The 23,129-nt window shown below is 53.9% G+C and overlaps 1 protein-coding gene across 1 annotated transcript; it reads left to right on the top strand.

The window, feature by feature from the left end:
• The first annotated feature begins 316 nt into the window (after positions 1-316).
• Positions 317-9,842, top strand: STARD8 (StAR related lipid transfer domain containing 8). Its single transcript, XM_069463133.1, has 11 exons — positions 317-374; positions 1,450-2,855; positions 3,763-3,936; positions 4,762-4,921; positions 5,397-5,595; positions 6,015-6,225; positions 6,510-6,624; positions 6,859-7,083; positions 7,979-8,196; positions 8,293-8,469; positions 8,641-9,842. Exons 1-11 carry the CDS (start codon positions 318-320, stop codon positions 8,756-8,758), a joined length of 3,060 nt encoding a protein of 1,019 aa, XP_069319234.1. The 5' UTR covers position 317; the 3' UTR covers positions 8,759-9,842.
• The last annotated feature ends 13,287 nt before the right edge of the window (positions 9,843-23,129 follow it).

The raw sequence follows: 23,129 nt of genomic DNA, 5'->3' as shown, positions 1-23,129 counted from the left end.
CCTTCTCCAATTGCTTCAGAGTTCCTTGTCCCCATCCTCTGTGTATCTGCTGTACCTCCTGTCTGCTCTTATCTTGAACATGTCCCATTTCTGTACTTTATTTCCAAATATATAAGCTCCTGGAGGACAGAGGCCATAATCTTCCCAGTATGGTGTCTGGTGCTTAAACCTTCATGAACACTAGTGCTTGGGAGAAGTTTTGATGGCTTGGGCGTGTGAAGTGGTAGATGGCATCTTGGGAGTGTCTGGGTAGGCCACACCAGGCTTTGGGGGTTGGGAACCTTAGGCAAACATTTATATTTTATTGCAGGAGGCTGATGACCTTGAACACCTGTGCCTCGATGAAACTGGAGGTTCATTTTCAGTGCAAGCGGGTGAGTCATGGCAAGGGGGGTGGTCTGTGGTCTTGTGGCACCGCGAGGAAACCCAGGACATACGTAAACCACTTGTGAAACTAGCTGCAGTATCCCAGGGGTCTGAGGTGTCCAGAACAGTACCTTGCCCCAGCCTAGGGGTATAGATGGAGGGGCTCAACGAGGCTGCTGGGTTTGGTGAGTCTGGTTTAGAGGCTGGAGTGTGAGAGCAAGTGCCCTGGGCCATGACCTCCCCCAACCCCGTCAGCCCACCTCTCCCTCCTGCGATTGTTGGTATCTTCACCTAGTAACGGCTTCTCATCAGAGAAATCCATCTGCCTCCACTGCTTGCTTGGTGATGTCTAAAATTTCTTGAATAGGAGACAGGGACAGAAAAATGTGGTAGAAAGATCATGGCGTCCATGGTCATCTTAGAAGTTGGGATCCCCTAGTGACCCCCACGAGGTCTTAACCCTGAGTCTCATTTTCCCCATCTCTACAAGGAATTGGGGGAGCTGGATTAATAGTCTCCAAAGGCCTTTCTGACTCTGCCAATCTGGGATTGCGGAAACTGAAAGGACGCCCATGGCTCTGGAATACAGCCAATAGGAGTGACCCCATCCTTTCCTGGGGACAAGCTTTGTTGGTTTCCTCTCTATGTAGCTTTCTCCACAAGAGGCCTGCAGTCAGGTAGAGACAGCCAGGTTGCCAGAACCCTGGGCTGTGAAGCAGGAGACCCATGGGGCCTCGTCCTGTCTCTGCCACTGACTGCCGAGTGGCCGCAGGCAAATCTCTTTCCCTCTCCAGGCCTCAGGTTCCCCACCTTGCAAAGGAAGAGATGCATTAGAAAATCTAAAATCCCTTTCAGCTGTGGTGTTCTCTGATTGTAATCTAAGCCTATAGCCTGGGAGGCTCTGTCAGGGATTTGTTCCATGTCATTGTACAGCCTTGGGCAAGTGGCTTCTCATTTGTAGGTCTCAGTTTTCCTATCTGTACAGTGGTGGGGGGTAGATTCATTAGATGACTGTTACCGTACATCTGGGCTTGCTCTGTAACTCTGGGCTTCTCTGACCCAATCATGTGGCGCCCTCCCCAGAATGAAGACTCAGACGAGGAGGAGCAGTGTACCATCAGCAGCCGCTGGGCCTTCCCACAGGAAAGGAAGCACTGGGCTCATGTGGGCTCCTCTGACCTGCTGGCCCCACCGAGCCCTGGCCTGCCAGTGACCTCAAGCTGTGAGAGTGTTCTCACTGAGCTTAGCGCCACCTCCCTGCCAGCCATCACCGTGAGTCTACCGCCTGAGCCAGCAGACCTGCCCTTGCTAGACTGTGCCCCCAGCCCGAGTGACCAGTCCTTCCTCAGCCCCACCCAGGGCCAGGAGGGTCCTCAGGACAAAGCCAAGAAGCACCGTTCTCGCAGCTTCCTCAAGCACCTTGAGTCTCTGAGGCGAAAAGAAAAGGGTGGCAGCCGGCAAGCAGAGCCCAAGCATGGCTCAGCCACCTCAGAGAAGGCCACCAAAGCCTCATCTTTCCGCAGTTGCCGTGGCTTCCTCTCAGCTGGATTTTATAGGGCCAAGAACTGGGCAGCCACCTCAGCCAGTGGCAGTAGCACTGGGACTTGGAGGGCCTGGGCGGCTTGGCCTGTGGCCACGTTCCAGCATCCTGAGCGGGTATACCGGGGTGACTGTCTGGTGCATGTGCCCGGGGACCACAAACCAGGCACCTTCCCTCGCTCGCTGTCCATTGAGAGCCTGTGTCCTGAGAATGGACGCCTGGCAAATTGGCAGCCATGTAGGCGCTGGGGCTGTGACGGGCGCCGGGGCTCTTGTGGCTCTTGTGGCTCAACAGGCAGCCATGCCAGCACCTATGACAACTTGCCGGAGCTATACCCAGCTGAACCTAGACTGGCCGATGCCGAAGATGAGGAGGGCAGGGGCAGCTACACTCACGTCGATGACATCCTCCAGCATGTATGGGGGCTGCAGCAGCGGGTTGAGCTCTGGTCTCGGGCCGTATACCCAGTCCTGGGGCCTGGAGATAAGGAAGAGGAAGAAGATGAGGAAGAGGAGGGGGCCACTTCTTCAGTAGAAATAGCCACAGCTGAGGTTGAAGGCCAGGCTGAGGCCCTGGCCCAGGCAGAGGCTTCGGCCCCTGGAGAGCCCCCAGCCCGGGTCCAGGCTGAAGTGCAGCCCGTAGTCCCGGCTCAGGCTCAGGCCCCAGCTGAGGCTGAGCCATCGGCACAGGCAGAGGCCGAGTCCCAGGCCCCGGCCCGGGACAATGAGCAGGAGGCACATTCAGGCAGAGAGCCCACCTCTACCTCCAGCCTGTCTGTGGAAGAAGGACACTCCATTTCTGACACTGCGGCCTCCTCCAGTGAACTTTACAGTAGCGGGAACTCCATGAATGAGGCTGAGGTCGCAGGGTCCCTGGCTGGACTCCAGGCATCAGTGCCCTGTGAACGGCGCGATTCAGGTGTTGGGGCCTCGCTTACCAGACCCCGCAGGTGGGAGTTCAGGTGGGGGTGGGGGCAGGGGCTCTTTTCTCTCTCTCCCTCCCTCTCTCTCTCTCTCTCTCCCCCCCAATCTCTCTCTCTCTCCCTCCCTCTCTCTCTCTCTCTGAATCTGATTTCTTAGTCGCAGGCCCAGAAGCAGGTCCTTGGGTGCTGGGTGATCAATCACCTCCAGGCAGTCGGTCCCAGGAAAGAGAGTACAGGTCTCTGGAAACCAGAATGTTAGGTTTAGGACCTGCCTCTGCTATGGCCTTGAAGAAATTAGAGCTTCTCTTTGGGCCTCAGTTTCTTTATCTGTCAAGTGAGGGTGTTAGAAGAAATGCTCTCTGATCCTCAGCTTTGCCATCTGGGGTTTCTTGCGGCAGCCTCTGCACAGTAGTCTTGGATTGGGTGGGGGGCTGCTACTGCTTATTGGCACTAGATGGGCCTGAACTCTATGCTACCCCTGAGAGCTTCTAAGTACATCATCATGGCTCACAGCAACCTCAAACTCCTGAGCTCAAGCGATCCTCCCGCCTCAGCCTCCCAAGTAGAGGCATGTGCCACCATGCCCGGCTAATTTTGCTACTTTTAGTAGAGATGGGGTTTCACTGTTGCTCAGGCTGGTCTCAAACTCCTGAGCTCAAGCAATCCTCCTGCCTCGGCCTTCCCAGAGTGCTAGGATTACAAGTGTGAGCCACCCTGGCCAGCCTTTGAGAGCTTCTTGACCCCTGCTCAGACATGGTAGCTAAGGTAAAGCTTTTTTCACGTTGGGTCCTAGTAGCAGTGTTAAAAGTGGCCCCATCTCCCTGCATTTTCTTTCTTTTGGGAGAAAAAAAAAAAAAGACGAGAAAAACACAACTTTTTCTATGGTTTAGCAAACCCTGGTCCTCTGGCCTTCTCCACCCCTTTTACCCACCAGGAAGCTCCGTTGGCACAGTTTCCAGAACTCCCACCGGCCCAGCCTCAACTCGGAGTCACTGGAGATCAATCGGCAGTTCGCAGGCCAGATCAACCTTCTGCACAAGGGCTCGCTGCTGCGGCTCACTGCCTTCATGGAGAAGTACACTGTGCCCCACAAACAGGGCTGGGGCTGGTGAGTGGCTCCGGGGCCACGGTGGGTGGGGAGCCGCTGACTTAGACCCAGGGCCCTGGGGACGGTCAGCCCAGGAGGTAGGAGCAGGCAGGCAGAACCCGCAGGCCAGTGGAGTGGTGTGATGTGCCAGGAGGGTGGGTGTGGGGTGGGGACCCTAGTCCTCCAACTGTATCTTCTCCATCCCAACCTCCATGCTGCCATCAGCGAGATTATCCTAAGATGCAGCTTTGATTGTCACTCTCTGGATAAATAAACACCCTTCTGTGGCTCCCCATCATCCAGACTTCTTCCCACCATGATTCTTCTCTGTTGCGGTCCCGCTCTGTCCTTCTGGCTCTTTAGCCTGCCACTCCTATGTAATGCCATCTTACAGGCCCGTGGGACTAGTCGCCCTTCCTGGATGTACCACGGTCTTTTTCCTGCCTCTTTGCCTTTGTTCATGCTGTTCTGTCTGCCTGGAATGCCTTTTCCCCATTTCTTCTCTGGGACAACGCCTTCCTGTCCCTCAAGAGCCTGCTGAATTACCGCCTCCTCTCTGAAGCCCTCCCTGATCCACTAGGTACTGTTCCCCTCCCTCATGGGTCTTCTCCCAAGTTCTTGGCCTACTACTGGTCACATGAATTATCACTGCCTGTTGACACAGTTATCTCCTTGACCAGACTGAGAGTCCTCTGTGTTCCTCTGTGACTCGCTAGGGCTGGGCCCAAAGCAGGTGCTCAGTGAGTGTTGGCTCTGGGGATATGGTGCGTTCCTTACCCCCGCCCCCCACCTGATCCCCCGAGACTGTGTTCCCCCTCCCTGATCACTTGTCCTTCCTACAAACAGGTCAGTGCCCAAGTTCATGAAGAGGAACAAGACCCCAGACTACCGGGGACAGCATGTATTTGGGGTGCCACCTCTCATCCACGTGCAGCGCACAGGCCAGCCACTGCCACAGAGCATTCAGCAAGCCATGCGCTACTTGCGCAGCCAGTGCCTGGACCAGGTGAGCCCTCCTGGGGGAGCCTGCCTAGAGATGGTGCTGGGTGTGGCCGGCACCCAGCCCAAGGCTAAGGATCTGGGGAGGGGAACTGCTCTGGTCTGCCCGTTGGGTTGAGCTGGTCCACCAGAGACCTTTCTTATTCTTAGCAAGGCCCAGCAGGGATGGAGCCAAAACTCCTTTCTACTCCTCTGGGCCAAAGCCTCCTGCCCAGCTCTGTGCCAGCTTCTTTCTGGCCCAGGCTCTGTAGTCTCCGTCTTCTAGGAGTCTCCCTTAGCCTAGATCCGCCTTCCCCTACTCATCTCCATCTTTCTCTCTGGCCCTGAGGCTGTAAAAATCTTTCTCTTTGCTCTTGCCATTTGCCTCCTACCCTGCCCAGCAGGAAGCCTGGCAGGCTTCCAGGTCTCTGGGGTGGGCCGTGTACCTGACACCCAGTTCAGGGCTGCCCTCACAGTCTCCCTCCCTCCCCTGCATGGGCCAGGTGGGCATCTTCCGCAAGTCTGGAGTCAAGTCCAGGATCCAGAACCTACGCCAGATGAACGAGACCTCGCCTGACAACGTCTGCTACGAGGGCCAGTCTGCCTACGATGTGGCTGACCTGCTGAAGCAGTATTTCCGGGACCTGCCCGAGCCCATCTTCACCAGCAAGCTCACCACCACTTTCCTGCAGATCTACCAGCGTGAGTCACCTGCACCTGTTCCCAACGACCTGCCCCATTCTCAGCCTCCCTGGATCCTAGGGCTTGTGGAAGATAAACCTAGTATGGGCAAATGTAGCTGGACCCATGAGCTCATTGGAACATTTACTATCTGAAGTTGGAAAGGCCCTCAGAGACCACATTCTGTTTCCCCAGACCCGTTATATGGAAGGGTAGACTGAGGCCCTGAGGAAAGGAAGGGACCTATTACACTGTACGTTAGTAGCAGAGCCAGGTGTAGTACCCAGAGACCTCTTGTACCCAGGGGCCAACCTTTTCTCTCCGCTCTCCCTGGCTCCCCTTGGGCCTGCTGTGCCTTCTGCATTCTTGCAAAGCAGGAGGCTTGCTGCCAGAGCCCCCGGGGAAGTAAGAAAGGCCCTTCCACCATTGCTTCCTCACAGTCCTCCCCAAGGATCAGTGGTTGGCAGCAGCGCAAGCTGCCACCTTACTGCTCCCCGATGAGAACCGAGAGGTGCTACAGACCCTGCTCTACTTCCTAAGTGACATTGCCTCTGCTGAGGAAAACCAGATGACAGCCGGCAACCTGGCAGTGTGCCTGGCACCCTCCATCTTCCACCTCAACATCTCCAAGAAGGATAGCCCCTCGCCCAGGTGAAATGGGGCAGGGCATGTTGGGGCCTAGGTGGGGAGGGTTTGGGCACCACTGGACTATTGTCCTTTGATGGCTGGCACTGCTGTGTCCCGGCCTCAAGGGGTCAGCCCAACCCACAGGGGCCCAGGGCTGGTTGCATGCTATGGAGCAGGCCCTTTCAAAAGGCCACAGGTTGTTTTGTGGTCAGGACTAGGAGAGCGGCTTCCTGGGAGCTGGGAGGCAGCCTGTTAGCCATCTTGTGTTGTGCCGTTGTGCCATTCTCTCCTCTGCCCCCTCTATCCAGGATTAAGAGCAAACGCAGCCTGGTTGGCCGGCCAGGCCCCAGGGACCTGAGTGAGAACATGGCTGCCACCCAGGGCCTATCACACATGATCGGTGACTGCAAGAAACTTTTCCAGGTGAGTAACCCCAGGCCATGGTGCCTACTTACCAGACCCGGGGGGACCGCCAGGCCTGACCTTAGTGCCCCATGTCAGAGATGGGACTCAGTTTGACACATAACCCCTCCAGCCCCTCGACTTCAGCTCTTCCCCGACAGGGTTTCTTATCTACCTTGCTGCAGTATTCGCCCCTCTCTTGGGGTCTCCTGCTCCCCAGAGTCCCCAGCCCAGTGTGTGTGTGTGCCCTCTCAGGTGCCCCAGGACATGGTGCTGCAACTGTGTGGCTCCTACAGCTCGGCTGAGCTCAGTGCTCCCGGGCCGGCCCTGGCCGAGCTGCGGCAAGCCCAAGCCGCTGGCATGAGCCTGAGCCTCTACATGGAGGACAGCGTCCAGGAGCTGCTGCGCGATGCTGCCGAGCGCTTCAAGGGCTGGACGAGCGTGCCAGGGCCCCAGCGCACGGAGCTGGCCTGCAGGAAGGTGAGCGGCGCACCAGCCACGGCTGCCATGGGGCTGGGAGGGGGCGTGGTGCAGGCGAGGGGAGTGGAGGAACCTAGGGAAGGAGCCAGGACAGGGCTGCCCTGCCAGTGTTGCTGTGCCTTGGCCTGAGACTTGGAGAATGACAGCCAGCGAGCAAGTACCTTAAGGAATCAAGAACAAAATGAGACCAAGGAAACTCCCTCAGGGACCACCTGCCCCAATGACCTCCAAAAGCCCCACTCCAGATCCAGCGCTGCTTTGATAGCCTCCACTCCCGTCCCTCCCTGCAGGGCAGTCAGGCTGAATCCTTGCTCTCATTGCCACCTTTGCGCTCGTGCTGTCCTGCTGCCCGGACTGCCCTGCCCCCAAGCATACCATTGCCCAAGCCACCCTTCAGCTTCAGTGGCATGTGCCCCTCCTCCATTCGGAGCCTTCTTTCCGTCCGGATTGGGGTGAGAAGCTTGCACAGTGCCTGGCACATACAAAAGTCTCCGTAAATGGCAGCTTTTGTTGTCATGCACACGTGTTACTTCCCACACTAGATGGCGAGCTCCTTGAGGATGATCAACATCTCTCCTGCTCACTTCCAGAAATTCCAACCATTGTGCCCATTTCATGGTAGGGCCTAATAGGCCTCTGAGAATGTGTGTTCCATCATCTCTTCATGCTCTCGAGTAGGCTGAGAAGCAGACATCCAGCAAGGACAGAGAGGACAGGGAGCAAGGGGATGGCCCTGTCTCAGTCTGGCCAGGGCTAGCAGAGTTCTGCAGCCTTCCCTTGTCAGGTGCTAGAGCGACGTGAACCTCAGGCCTTGCAGTTTGAGGCCTGGACTTGGGGGCGGAGTTGGAGTTCTCCATCCCTGACAGCTGCCCCGTCCCCATCCCCTGGCTCGCAGGCACCCGATGGGCACCCCCTGCGGATGTGGAAGGTGTCCACAGAGGTGGCGGCCCCTCCAGCTGTGGTGCTGCATCGTGTACTCCGGGAACGGGCCCTTTGGGACGAGGACCTGCTGCGGGCCCAGGTGCTGGAAGCTCTGATGCCGGGTGTGGAGCTGTACCACTATGTCACCGACAGCATGGCACCCCATCCCTGCCGTGACTTTGTGGTGCTTAGGTGAGGGGCTCTCCAGTTGCCACCCCACTGTGCTTGGAGGACCAGGGAGGTGGGGCAGGGACCAGCACTAGGAATCTGAGTGTGTGTGTCCCACAGGATGTGGCGCTCTGACCTGCCTCGTGGGGGTTGCCTGCTTGTCTCCCAGTCCCTGGATCCCGAACAACCCATGCCAGAGTCGGGGGTGCGGGCCCTCATTCTCACCTCCCAGTACCTCATGGAGCCTTGCGGCCTGGGCCGCTCCCGGCTCACTCACATCTGCCGCGCTGACCTCAGGTACCAGGCCTGCCCCACCCCCTTGGCCCCACCCCCTCCTCTGCCTCTGCCCCTACTTTTCTGCCCCTTGCATTGATCCCCGGGGCTGGGGGAAGGCTTTTCTTCCTTCTCCCTGGTGAGGGCTCCAGGGAAAAACCCAATGCTCATGCCTGGCTTCTTCTACCTCCCCAGGGGCCGTTCTCCTGACTGGTACAACAAAGTCTTTGGGCACCTGTGTGCCATGGAAGTGGCCAAGATCCGGGACTCCTTTCCCACCCTGCAGGCAGCTGGCCCCGAGACAAAGCTGTGAGCCTTGGCCTGGCCCCAGGTTGGCACCATCCAGGCCCCCTGACACCAAGGGAGTGAGGGGAATTAAGAGCAGATGCTGCTGCCAGGGGCCAAGCAAGGCCCAGGTGGCTCCAGCCGCCTGTCCCTGGACCCCTTACTTCCTAAAGCACCTCCGCACACATAGGGGAGAGGAGAATTTGGGTGTCCCACTTACACTCCACCTTCATCCCCCACACTGTTCTCTTCCAAGAGAGGAGAATCGTGTCAGCCCTCCACCTGCCCACAAGGCCACCACTCAGCCTGAAGCCTCTGCAGCCCCTACTTGCAGGGGGAAGGAGGTCGATAACAGTGCGTGGTCCGGTCCACACGGCTCAGTGCTCACTGCCACACTGAAAGGCCAAGCCATCTTGTTTGGTGCTAGGGTTCTTTTGAGGTTGAACAGCAGGTTCTAGACCTGTCTTTGGGGCCAGTGCTGGCCCTGAACTAACTGGATTTTCCAGAGAGCTTGGACTGGAGCAGATGGGTACAGGGGCAGAGCACAGGGCAGCCCCAGCCACTACGAGCTGTTTTATTTGTGTGAATACGAAGCTGACGTTTATGAGGCTGATTTAGAATGGGCACTAATGGGCCCCTACTAGGCAACATGACGATTTGGGGTAGCTTGGGATTTGAGGGTGAGGAACCTTCCTTTCTTAAGTCTCAAGACACCAATGAACCAGTCTCCTCTGCCTTGGGCTTTACGCTTGACCTGTCACTCCCTGGGTCCCATGTAGCCTTTGGCCTCGGACTGCCACATGTCTGGAGAGCAAATAGGCTCACTCCCACCACCCAGGCCAAGCAAAAGCAGAGAGTGGCGAGGAAACAGGTAGCTGTGTCCTCCTCCCTTTTGCCTGTGGTGGCAGGCTAACATACAGCCCCTTCCTGGAGCACAGACCTGGCGCCTGGGCCAGCTAGATGGAAGGGCCCATCTTAGCTGGCTGGGGCTTGAGCCAAACCTAATGTATCCCACCTAAGGCTGTCTTTGGTAGTATGGAAATTCAAATACCATTCAAAGGCCAACTGGTGCTTTATTTTTCTATTTTCTGAATAAACTGGAGTGGGATGGGTCTCAGCCACCATTGTAATTTTTAAGCTTATTTTATTTGTATCTGTAAATACTGTACAATTGGAATATACATGTGTATTTGTATATATAGATACATATATGCATATATGCACACGTGTACACACACGTATAGTCTCTCATGACTTCATTATAAATATCTCTGGGTGGGGGCAGGGATCTGGAAGGCCTCAGGGCACAGGGTACAGGGCACGTCAGATAAGACAGGAGAGGTGGGGGAGAGGTGGGGAGCCAGGGTCCCTCAGCAGAACAATAAAGCATTACGAGAGATGGGCTCTGGCTGTGTGGCTGTCTCTTTGCTGAGACAATGGGCTAGGGACTGGGGACAGGTTGCAACTAAGGCTCAGCATTGGGTCTCAGAGGTTGTGAGCATTCACTGCACCCTGTCCTGAGTCTCAGGAGCAATGGGGAGGGCCTCAGTTCTTCTCTTTGGGGGATGATTTGTTTGGAGAGCGGTTAGAATTTGGGAAGCCAGGGCTTGGGCAGAAGCTGCAAACCCCACCTCATGACCTGGCCAGACTCTCAGATCTGAGCAGGACCCACAAGCAGGGCCTCAGGCATCCTTGGGAGAGGGGTGCCTGGCTCAGTTCTCCTTCCTTCCCCTTTTAAACACATCATAAATGAAGGATCAAGAGTAGACACCCAGTCCTGGGAGGCTTGGGGGACTTGTGCCATCCATAAGCCAACCTAAGAGAGATCTGAGTGCCTTGAAGCAGCTTCGGGTCTGGTTTGTCACCAGCAAAGCCCAGGGGGCCAGGGCTGCCCCCTCACCTTGACCCCCAAAGGAAGGGCTTTCCTTTGCCATGCTGCTGTGGCCACAAAATTCCCAGGCTCTGAGAAGCAGCTAGAGAGAGTCCAGAGTTTGGAATCAAATTTGCATTCATGGCCTGGGCAGGCAAGCCCTGCTGTCTCTCCAAACCTCAGCCTCATGGGGCCACGAGGCTAGTCATGCCTTGTCATAAACCTGGCTCAGTAGGTGCTCAGGTTGGCCCACCCCATCTCCACCCAGAGCCGGCCTGAACAGAGAGGGGCACTTGTCAAGTCCCACTGCTCTGACACCTTCCATTCTCTCCTGGGTTCAGTCATCTCTACATGTGTTAGCTTTTCCTCACTGCTGCTGCCTGGGGGTCTTGGCTAGCCCTGGAAGGGAGCAAGGTGAAGCAACTGACTACTCAGCCCTTCGGAAAACTAAATAGAGCCCCTGTGGGTGTGGGTGGCCTGGGAGATGCTCCAGGGGTGCTGGGCTTAAGGGACACCAATGAGACGCTCCGGCTAGTGGTTTTCAAGGAAGGCGTCAGGGGCTTTCTGGCCCAGGCACTGCCCACCTCACAGAAGGAGGCTGTGAGGATGCTGTCGGTGGGTGTCAAAATGGCCACCCAGGAGGTGATGATCACTAGGAGACAGATAAAGAGGAAGGAGGCTCTTGGGAGAGCCAGAGGATTCCCATAGCCTTGCAGCTCTGGACTCTGCTGCCTGGGACCAGCATTCTGCTAGAGGTAGCTCCAAGTAGGGGAGCTTCTCTGGGCCTTAGTGTCCCTTATATAAAGCAGGCTCCCATCCCCTGCCCATGTCTCTGCCTACCCCACCTGCCATGGCCACTAGACATGGGAGTGCGTTCCCACACATTGCAAGCACCGTCCAGGGCCATTTCTCGCCCTCATCCTTGTACCTCTGTCCACTCCAAGGTGCCAGAGAGCTCACCCGCAAATTCCCAGCCCTGTGCTCCTCTTGTGCTTCCCCAGGCCAAGTGCCGCAATGACACCAGGCTGTAGGGAAGTCGCACATAGAAATAGGACAATTTATCTGAGCTTCGATTATTATTTTCTAGTCTCCAGTGCCCTGTTGCCAGGGTGGCGGAGGGTAGATGGTAGTCAGACCCAGGCTCAAATCTGGCTATGTCATTTCCTGGCTGTGTGACCTTGGTGGCACATTTAACCTTTCTAATTTTTTTTTTTTTTTTGAGAAAGAGTCTCACTCTGTTGCCCGTCTGTTGCCCGGGCTAGAGTGCCATGGCATCAGCCTACCTCACAGCAACCTCAAACTCCTGGGCTCAAGCGATCCTTCTGCTTCAGCCTCCTGAGTGGCTGGGACTACAGGCGCGGGCCACCATGCCCAGCTAATTTTTTTCTACATATATTTTTAGCTGTCCGAATCTTTCTGTTTTTAGTAGAGACGGGGGTCTCGCTCTTGCTCAGGCTGGTCTCGAACTCCTAACCTCGAGCAATCCTCCCGCCTCGGCCTCCCAGAGTGCTAGGATTACAGGCATGAGCCACCACGCCTGGCCCTAACCTTTCTAATTTTTTTCCTCCTAGAAAGGGTTGTCAGGGTTAAATGAGCCAGCAGTTGTGAACGTGGCTGCACAGTACCTAGCACATAGCAGATGTCCAGAAATGGTGGTCTCCCTGCCCTGCCTCTTCCCTGCCAGCCAGCCTCCATGGGAGAGCACAGGCCCTCACCTGGTTCTCCAGCTCCAAGGGGAAGAGGAGCTGGGGAGCTCTTCTCCCATCAGGAGAAAGATGGGCGGCGGCATCTGCCCAATGTCAGTGAAGACAATGAAGAAGAAGCGCTTCGCAATGGAGACGTCACGGGCAAGGCGGGCAAGGGCGCCGTGCAAGCGGGCCCAGTGGTGCGGATGGAGTAGAACATACTGGTGTAGGAAAGATGATGGCCATGATGACCCAGGGGGTTCAGAGCTTCTGAGCTCCTTGCTTGGGGAGGGTGGAGGGTGGAGACAGGAGCAGGGGAGAGCCCCGGGCAGTCTGGGGCGTGCAGGTACAGGGTTGGGTCTGTGGAGAGCCAGGAAACCTCAAGAGCTTGTTGGGATTTAGAGAGGGGCATGGGGCCTCCATTGCATGAAGCTGCAGCCAATGGGGAAAAAGTCTCAGAGGGTGGCTTGGGGCTGGCAACCAATATGATGCTTTCTGGGCAGAAGGCCAGTCACCTTGTGAGCCAATCAGTGGCAGGACCGGAATATCAGCTACCCGCCACGTGCCAAGGAGGGAAGCAGAGCAACACCTTCCCCTTCATCAAGGGCCAGCTAAACTGGTCGGGAAGCTGGGGGCCTGGCCCCTGCCCACCATGCCTCCATCCTCACCCACGAAGGTGGCAGGGTGGAGTAGCACCGGGCAGCACAACTTGCATGTGCGTCAGACAGGACAGGAAAACAAATGCCATTGTTGCTATAGCAATTGCCCAAGTGGCCACAACACTAGAAGGGCACCATGATGATGGTGGAGCCCAGCAGCCTGGTGGCAACGAGTGTGGCTGGGGTCTGCAGGTGGCCTGCACGGTGGGCGCTGAATGGAGACACAGTGCTCAGGCACTTCAAGGTAGTGCAGGGGAGCAGCAAGCTGGAGACCATGGCCAGGCTGCCCAGGGCCTGACACTGGGCGTGCTTGTACCCGCTAGCACAGTGTGGGTTGTTAACTTCAATGAAGAAGAAGTAGATGCCCAGGAGGAAGTCAGCACCTGGGGCAACAGGGAGAAAATTGTCACTGGATTCCCACTGCCCTGACCCTGGGCCCCCTGGCTGTGTCCTGGCTGAGCGCTCAAAGGGAGGGATCTTGGGCCTATGCATGCATGTGCAGGCTCCCAGCTGCCCAGGCTGTCACACCCTTTCTCAGCCCCCCAGGGATGCAGCATGTTGCCACACGGAAAGTGTTGGCCTGGGAGTCAGGTTGAGCGGGGTTCTGTGACTGTAGGAAAGCCACTTCACGTCTGGAGGGGGTTGGTCTAGATTGGTTCTGATGGTTGGGCACGTGTCTTTCCAGCGTTTATAAAACTTGCAAACAAAATAACAATTGCTTAATGAATGTTTTTGTTTTATTGATGATACCGTTTCAAACATGGGGTCCATGGGGAGAGGGTAAATTCCCCTTGGGGATTCATTACATGAAACAACGAGAATTTGTTATTTGGGGCAGTTGAAGGCATTGAAAACAAAAACCTGCTTTCCTTTAGTTTATGGAGAAACTGAAAAAACAAAACAAAAAAAACCTCGCAGACCACTACCTTCACCACCTCCCGGGAATCAGGAAGCCCAGGTTAAGACCCATCACATCAGCAAAGTATGGGGTAGTGATTGAGACTGTGGCTCTGGAGCCAGACTGCCTGGATGCAAACTCAGCACTACCACTTACTGTGACTTTATATCATCATCTCAAGGAGTCACGTGGCTAGTAACCCAGGTGGACCATGCGGCTAGTTACCCAGGGGGCCTCGCACCAAAGCGTGTGCTCATAACTCTTCCAGTGGGTCACAAACTCCAGCGAGCATCATCACCCAGGCAGCCTATTAAAACGTGGCTTGCTGGGCCCTGCAACCCAGAGTTTCTGATTCACTGGGTCTGGGGTGGAACCTGAGAATGTGCATTTCTGACAAGATCCCAGGTGCTGCTGATGCTGCTGGTTTGGGCGCTAGGCTTCGAAAACCACTGATCTATAGAGTGAGAGGTTGATGTTCATGGCAGTTTCATTCAACTGAATTCAAATCAGAAGATATTTGAACTCCCCATCAGTCCTCTGCACAGACCATACAGACTAGGGACTCAGGGCTCAAAGCCAGTACCCCTTTCTGGCTACATGGCTTACTTTCCCTCTCTGAGCCTCAGTTTCCTTATCTTTAAAATGGGAATAATACTACCCTATAAGGAATTATGAGTAGGCAACTTTATTGTTTCTAGCATATGGTGGGCCGGGGAGCAACTTAACTGCTATTTGCCTTGTGAGTAATATTACACAGCACAGAGCCCAGTGCAAGGATGAGGCAGAGATGAGCCCAGGAAGGAGGGTCTGTAGGAGAAAAGGACATAAAAGGTGCTGTTCTGGCCCCGCAGTGTATCACTCCTTGGTCTCTGACTTTAAGCCTCTTCCTCTCTGGAGACTCTCCTTCCAAGATGTTCCATTGCTTGTGTTTCTTTTTTTTTTTTTCTTTTCTTTTTTTTTTTTTTTTTTTGAGATAGAGTCTCGCTCTTTTGCCCTGGCTAGAGTGCCATGGCGTCAGCCTAGCTCACAGCAACCTCAAACTCCTGGGCTTAAGCAATCCTTCCGCCTCAGCCTCCCGAGTAGCTGGGACTACAGGCATGTGCCATCATGTCCGGCTAGTTTTTTTTTCTATATATATTTTTAGCTGTCCAGACCATTTCTTTCTATTTTTAGTAGAGATGGGGGTCTCACTCTTGCTCAGGCTGGTCTCGAACTCCTGACCTTGAGCGATCCTCCTGCCTTGGCCTCCCAGAGTGCTAGGATTACAGGCGTGAGCCACCGCACCCGGCCAGCTTGTGTTTCATTTTAATAAGGCTGCTTGTTCCCTTCCTGGAAAACTACAGGAGTCTCAAACTGAAATTTCTGCAGGAGCCAGGCAGGTAGCACAGATAAGCAAAGCGTGCTGTGTGAAGACCATGGTGACTGGAGAGGGCATGCCCCATCTAGAGGGGGTGGCAGCCATTCCCTTCCCATCCATTATGGACGGGTGGGAATGTGGATTCATAGCCAGACAGCCACATCTTCTGATTTTTCCAGGGAATCTAGGAATCCAGATTTTTATGTGGAATCTACCCTTTTTAAAATGTTGGTGATTAATTAGAAAAATTTAAAAATAACACGCAATAGGCCAAACATGCCCAGCCCCTACTCTAGAGCCACATTTGCAAAATCATGTGACTTTCCCTCCAGGGTTATGGCCAGGCATCTCATCCGTCTTGGGCCTAGTCCCTGCATGGGCCAGGGGCCGCCCAGTGCCGGCCCACACTCACAGCACAGGCATTTGATGGCCATGGCATGTGGGCTGTGCTTGGGCACGAAGCAGGCTGCAGAAAGGCTGCCCAGGTAGGTGGCACAGGTGCTAACCCAGACACAGATGCTAAGCAGCAGGTTCTCAGAGGAGGCGATACTGTCTGTGTTGGGCTTGCAGCTGTGCACATTATTGGACACGCTAGAAGTAACTGTCGGGATAAAGAAAGCCTGTGTGAGAGCTGGCGCTGGAGCGTGGAGGGGAAGTGCCAGCCCTGAGACAGCCAGGCCCTGGCAGAGTCCACTAGGGGGCACTGTTGCTCTATGTGGGGACACGGGCCACAGGCGATAGGAAGCTGCTGGGACGCTTAACCCCAGCCTCTGCCCCCACCCCCAAGTGTTCTCAGTGTCCCCTTGTCTCTGCCACTTTCCTTTCACAGGGTCCCCCAGACCTTGTCCCTTCCCTTGTCCCCTCAGCTGTCCTTGCCTTTCTCCATGTCAGAGCCCTTATACTCCTGCCACTTTCCCTCCTCCCCTTGATTCCTTGGGGTGGGAGAACTTCTCTCCAAGTTGAGAATCACTGTCTAGGTGATCTCCCGACTGCACAAATGAAGACACGGATGAACATACAGTTGACGAGACTTGCCCAAGATCACTAGGGGGGAAGAGGCAGGGATGGGATGGAACCCATGTCTGTTGGGATCCAAGGGTGTCCTTTCCAGTGGGCCAGCTGCTGACTCGACAAACACTGAGTGTGTATTATGTGCCAGGCACTGTCATGGGCACCAAGGATAGAGCAGTGAATGAAACAGATAAGAATCCCTACCCTCATCGAGCTGCCATTCTAGGGGAGCAACACACATAGTAAGTCAATGATATAGTGTGTGTTTGAAGGTGATACGTGCTTTGGAAAAAACTAAAGCTGGGAGGGGATCAGGAGCCCTGCGGTGGGGAGTGGTGGCTGTCATTTTAATAGCATGGTTATGGAGATGGTGACATTTGACAAAGGTGAAGTAAGTGAAGACATGAGGCATGGGAAAACAGAGCATGTCGGGCCTTGGGGAACCAGAAGGCAGGTTTGGGGGTGGAAGAGTTGGTGTCAGAACAAAACCAGGGCTTGGGTGTCACTCCCATCTGGGGCATGTGGGTATGCATGTCATTTTCCTCTTGGCCCCCAAGGCCCAACTACCCTCTCAGCCCCCAGGCCCCACGGCCTCAGCTTCCGCCCTTCTGGACACACCTGCCTCTTCCCCAGCGTCAGTCACCTCCCTGTACCCTAACTACTGATTGGTTTCCACTCCACTTCCTTCTTGAGAATTTGGCTCCGTGGCCGTATCTTCCTCCTTGAACCTTGCCCTCCTCCACACTCCGAGCTCTCTCCCCGGTCTTAGACCACAGCTCCTTGGCCTTCTTTCCTTGCCCCTAACACGTCTCTTCTCCTTCGGCCCCATTCCAACCTCAGGCATTCATCAAAGTTCTTCCTTCTCTTTCTCCATCCTGCCTCACCTTGCTCGTTAGGGCAACTTCACTGACACCCATCGTTTCAGATTATGGCTCTGTGTGACGCCCTCCGCATCACTCCCCAGAGGCCCCGTCTCTTCCTCGAGCTCGGGCCAGTATTTCCTACCGCATGAGTGGACAGTTCCACCAGGAGGCCCCACAGGCCCAAGCCACACTCATCAGCTTCCCACACACAATCTGCCCCCTGCTGCCTGCCCTGTCTCTGTTGGTGGCACTGTCACCTTCCTGGCTGCCCAGCTCAGATCCCCAAATCAACCATAACCCCTCCCTCCCTCTTGCCTTCCCCCACAACCAATGCGTTCATCCATGCATCCACTCATCCATTCAAAAGTTCATCCATTCTTCCATTCACCAAGTAGCTGTGGAATGTCTGCTACATGCCAGACTCTGTTGGGCTGCTGAGAATACAGCAGTGAACGAGTGAACCATGCAGACAAGGCTTCCTTGAGCGCACGTTCTGTAGATGGCCGAGTGGAGGGAGGTAGACAATGAATAAACACAAGCTACTTTCAGCTATGACGAGGACCATGAAGGTGACAAAGTAGGACGAGGTAGTAGTGACTAGGTGGTTACGTCAATAGGGTGGTCAGGGAGGACCTCTCTGAGGAGGTAACATTGGAGCTAAGATCTGAATGAGGAGAAGAAATCACCTACGCAAAGATCTCAGGGGAAGAGTTCTGGGCTGAGGAAATAGCAGGCAAGTGCAAAGGCCCTGGGGTGAGAACAAGGCTGGTGTTTTCAAAGGTCAGCAGTCAGTGTGGCTGGAGTGCAGGGAGCAAGGGAAGAGCAGGAGGAGATGGGTCGGAGAGGTAGGAGGGGCCAGGTCATGTGGGCCCAAATGAGGAACTGGCCAGGTCTTGTCTATTCCACCTCCACAGTGTCTCTGGTGGCCAGCCTCTGTCCCCAGTGTCTGAGGCACCCTAGTTCCTGCTTCGTTCCTTTCCACCTGGATGTCAAAGAGAGTCCCTCACCTCCTCTCTCTCTTCTCCTACCTGTTTCCACCTATGCTGGTGCCAGCTAAATCTTTCTGGAGTCCAGTGTCATTGTATGTCTTTCTGGCTCAAAAACCATCAGTGCCTCCACCTCCCCGCAATTGACTACCAAACTGTAGCATTCAGGACCCCATGGTATGGCCTTGACCTGTCCACCAAGTTTCTCTTCCCCTTCACATCCCTTCTGCAGCCGTGTCCAAGGCCTGCTCCTTTGGTTCCCTCTACCAGGAGTGGAGATGGGACTGCTCTTGGACTCAGAAGACCCAGGTTCCGAGTCCCAGCACTGCCAGTTCTTAGCTGTGGGGCTGTGGGCAAATTATTTAACCTTCCATGGCCCCACTTTCCCCATGCAGAGATGTGTGGGTTACTTTGCACTGTAGGTTGTTTGTTGCAAAGTGCTGGCACCCTACCCAGGGGTTACTGTGTTTTAAGGCCTCCTCAAACCTCATTGGTCTGGCAACAGTCAACTCAAATGCATCTTGACCATGAAGTCATCCCTGAAACTTCCAGCAAGATCTCATCACTCCCTCCTCGGAGTTGTTATTGTCCATTGCATCTCTTTTAGGGCCTTCATCTTGCTTATGTCTCCTCTTAGGGTTCTTTGGGTTCCAATCACATCAGTGGTCTTTCCAGTAGCCTGGGAGCACCTGGGGCCAGGGTCCTCACAGAGTTCACCTCTGAGCCCTTCACAGGCCGGACTCAGGGAGGTAGGGAGGCCTGGTGGAAAACATCTGGAGCCACACAGAAGTGAGTTCAAATCCTGGGTCTGTCACTCACTTCTTAGCAGTGTGATCTTGAGCAAGCAATTCACTCTCAGAGCCTCAGTTTTCTCATCTGTAAAATGGGCACAGGAGTGCCTACCTTGCTAGGGAGTGGAGAAGATCCTATAAAATGTGTGTGATGTACCTAGCATCAGTGCCCAGTCTAAACGCCGCTCATTGTGTTGGCTCATACACTCTAGGCCCCGACTCGGCTGCAAGCCTCTGCCAGCCTTTCCTAACCAACCCATCCCCAAGTTCGTGAAGCACTTTCCAAGTAGACTTTTGTCACATGAAACTAACCTCAAATGTACAGTCCCTTGGCCTAGGCTATGACTTCAAGGACAGGGACCGGTGAGAGTCATCTCCTTGGCCCCAGTGTCCAGCGCAGGGTCTGGTCAAGAAAAGCCAGTGTTTGGGGCGCTCAGGTAGTGTGGGCCAAATGCAGATAGATATTTGTGCATAGGAGCAGGGAAACATGAGAGGACATGAGGCAGGGGCTGGGGGGATGGAAGGGGACACCAGAGCTTGAAGGAACCTGGGGAAGGGTGGCTGAGGAAGGCATGGATACTGAGTGCCCGCTGTATACCATGCCATGGCACCATGCCATGTACTTTCCTACACAGGATGTCCTTTCAACCTCAAATATCCCCTGTGAGGTGCTAGCATCCCCTTTCTCTGGATGGGGATTTGAGAGTCTGAAGAGCGCGGAACTGGAATCCAGACTCTCAAGCTGTCTTCTTTCCACTGCAGCCCAACGCAGAGGGAAAGGAGACTGGTACCTCCCGCTGGGGCTTTCAGGAGTAGGGGGAGAATGGGGAAGGAAGCTGGCGTGCTAGGTATGTGAGCCGCTGAGTGAAGGAGGAAAGCCCTTTGCACGAGGGTGCTCCAGGAAAGCTGCCTGAAGAGAAGTGAGAGCAGGAAGGAGGAAGTGGGGTAGGGCTGCCGCCATGCACACAGGCCATAGACGCTGCCTCCTTGGCCGCCCAGCCCCATGGCCTGCTGGGAGTCGGCCTCTCTGCCCTGCCACCCGGAATTCTGGCCACATCAGGAGGGGCCCTAGGGTGGCCCTGGGCTGCCCCGGCACCTCTAGAGCAGGCATATGGGCCTGGCATTGAGCAGAGACCAGGGCTGCATATGAATTTTCATGAGCCCTACGTGCTCTTGCCTTCAAGGGATGCTTCCTCCATAAACAAGATTAAAAATTTTATTTTATGACTGCATTCGTATAAAGACAAGTATTATCCAGGCTGTATGAATCGCTATATATTGATTATTATGAAATTCATTTTTTTTCTTCTGATGCTAAAATAAATTAAAATGAAAACATTTTTTGTAGGCCCCAGGTGCTGGGCCCACTATGCCTAATGATGATAAGTGGGCCCTGGCAGAGGCCACCCAGAGACTGCGACAGAGTGAAAACCCTGCTGCTCAGGAGAGAGAGGTATTGACATCTGGCAGCTGGAAGCCGGTCTCCACACTTCCCGCCTCCCCTGCTGGAGTGGAGACACCGCTTCTCATTTCTCAGCTGCACTGCAGCCATCCAGAGAGCCAGGCAGGTTCGTGCCAGGGCCTCTAACTGGGTCCTGTGACCGTGGGTAAGCTTACTGCTGTCACGTGAGAGCAATTTATGGCACAGGGCTCCTGACCAGGCCTTCCTGGGGATGGAGCCAAGCCTGAGGAAGTTCTAGGGAGAGCCCCGGGGCTTCCAGCCTCCTTTCTTCTGAGGGGAGGGAGAAGAGCTGGGCCCACCCTAAGGCTGGCCTCCTTCCAACCAGTTCCTCCGGGGGCAGGGGATAGCTGAATTAGTGGCTCCAGCTTGTCCATGGAGTGGGACATGTTGTCCAGGCCACAGAAAAACACCAGCATAAACAAGCACTGCCTGTGGAGGCACAGGAAATGGCCATGTCCTGGCCTGTGACAGCTTTACAAGGAGGGGAGGCAGAGGATGTGCAGATGGGGAGATGGGGGTAAGAGGGTGGGGTGCTACGAAGGGAGGCAGGGCTCAGGGTCCAGGGAAAGGAGGAACCACAGATATAAAAACCAACCCCTCTCCAGTGTGGCTGACACAGTTCACCCACCTCTTTTCTCATTAGATAGTCACAGAACAGTGTAGGTGGGGAGAATTTTGAATCCCCATTCTAGAGGTGCAGAAATAGGCTCAGAGAGGTGAAGGAAGGAACATGCCCAACATTATACCCAACTAGTTAGTGATGAAGCTAGATTTGAACAAACCATGTCTGTGTGACTTGTGTAGGGTGGCTGGGAAAAGATCAGTCAGTGAGGGTGGTAGGGAGGTGGGCGGGGAGTGAGACAGGAGTTCCTTTTGTCATGATTTTACCGATTTTGGGAGCCAGGTAAGTCTCTGCACTGCCTCCAAAAATGTACACTTGATTTGTTTCCAGAAGACCCTGAGGTGGGTATCAGCATAATAGCTTATATTTATTTAGTGCCTACAATATGCCAAGCACTGCTTACACACTACACATGCCTTTCCTCCTCGAATACTTACTGTGCACGTATCGTGTCAGGCACTATGTTCAGTGCCTTATATGTATTAGCTCATTTACTTTGCACAACAGTCCTATTATTAATACAGTCAAGCACCACATAATAAAGTTTTGGCCAATGACAGACTGCATATATGTAGATGGTCCCATAAGATTCTAATACCACATTTTTACTATACCTTTTCTATGTTTAGATACACAAATACTTACCATTGTGTTACAATTGTCTACAGTATTCAGTACAGTAACGTGCTGCACAGGTGTGTAGCCTGGGAGCAACAGGCTATGCCATATAGCCTAGGTGTGTAGGGGGCTGTACCATCTGGGTTTGTGTATGTCCACTCTATGATATTGCCAATGAAATCGCTTAACAACACATTTCTCAGACTGTATCCCCATCATTAAGTGATGCATGACTGTAGTTCCATTTTATGGATGACAAGACTGAAACCCAGAGAAATGAAGAGACCTACCTGAGGTCATAGAGCTAGTAAATAGGGGAGCCTGGATCTGAAGCTTGGTCTGGCAGACCCCGAAGACCAAAGAAAGGCTGGGATTGGGCAGGATGGTGGACATTAGAACAAGTGAGATAAGCTCAGCAGAGCTAGGGGCACTGAAAATGGAGCTTAGTTACAGAGCAACAAATGATTGAGCCTAGTCTTCACCCAGAGAATGATGAGAAGTTGTTTTCCATGTCCATGAAGAAAAGAGAAAAAGTAGGTTTAGGGAGCAGCTGTAGAAATTGGGGTTGACATTAGGAAGAACTTCCTCATTCTGTGGATCACTAAGGCACCCGCTTATCTGGTAGCATCTTGCTTGGAGGCGGAGGGTGTCTTAAATGACTCCCGTGAGGCCTGGAGGTAGAGCCTGATTTTGGGGAAGATATGCAAGGACTCAGATTGCCTGGAAAACAGTAGGACTGAGCTCCTCTTCTGGGGACCAGCCCATGAGTGCAGGTGGAGAGGAAAAGGAATGGGCCTGAGCCCCAGAACTACATTTCTCCCACCACCCACTCTCTCCCAGATCCAGTCTGGTTTCAGGTATGTATTTGATGTTTATATTCAAGTGGCAAATTTACTACTTACTTACATTCTTGGAGAGTTGACCTTTCTATCATTATATAATGTCGTTTTTGTTTCTTGTGGCCATTTTCTGACTTAAAATCTATTTTGTCATATGTAAGTATAGCCCCCTCTGCTCTCTTGTTTACCATTTGCATGGAATAACTTTTCTCATCCCTTCACTTTCAGCCTGTGTGTGTCCTTAAATTTAAAGTGAATTTCTTATAGACAGCATATACTTGGATCTTGATTTTTTTATTTATTAAGCCACTCTATGTTTTTTAATTTAATTTTTAATTGATAAATAATAATTGTACATATTCATGGAGTACATAGTGATGTTTTGATACATATGATGTATGGTGATAAGATCAGGGTAATTAGTATGTTCATCACCTCAAACATTTATCATTTCTTTGGGTTAGGAATATTCAATATCTTCCTTCTAGCTATTTGAAACTATAACATACTATTGCCTATAATCCTAGCTCTCTGGGAGGCCGAGGCGGGCGGATCGTTTGAGCTCAGGAGTTCGAGACCAGCCTGAGCAAGAGCGAGACCCCTGCTCTACTAAAAAAATAGAAAGAAATTAGCTAGACAACTAAAAATATATAGAAAAAATTAGCCGGGCATGGTGGCGCATCCCTGTAGTCCCAGCTACTCGGGAGGCCGAGGCAGGAGGATTGCTTGAGCCCAGGA

This window comes from Eulemur rufifrons, chromosome 30 (assembly GCF_041146395.1).
Source record: "Eulemur rufifrons isolate Redbay chromosome 30, OSU_ERuf_1, whole genome shotgun sequence".
Lineage (NCBI taxonomy): Eukaryota > Metazoa > Chordata > Mammalia > Primates > Lemuridae > Eulemur > Eulemur rufifrons.
Note: the sequence above shows the minus strand (reverse complement) of the source record. Positions and strands in the feature narration are given on the sequence as shown.

Coding starts and splice junctions, on each gene's coding strand:
- STARD8 (XM_069463133.1), top strand. CDS start 318: ATGACCTTGAACACCTGTGCCTCGATGAAACTGGAGGTTCATTTTCAG. Junction 2,856..3,762: donor TCGCTTACCAGACCCCGCAG/GTGGGAGTTCAG, acceptor TTTACCCACCAG/GAAGCTCCGTTGGCACAGTT. Junction 8,197..8,292: donor CGTGACTTTGTGGTGCTTAG/GTGAGGGGCTCT, acceptor TGTGTCCCACAG/GATGTGGCGCTCTGACCTGC.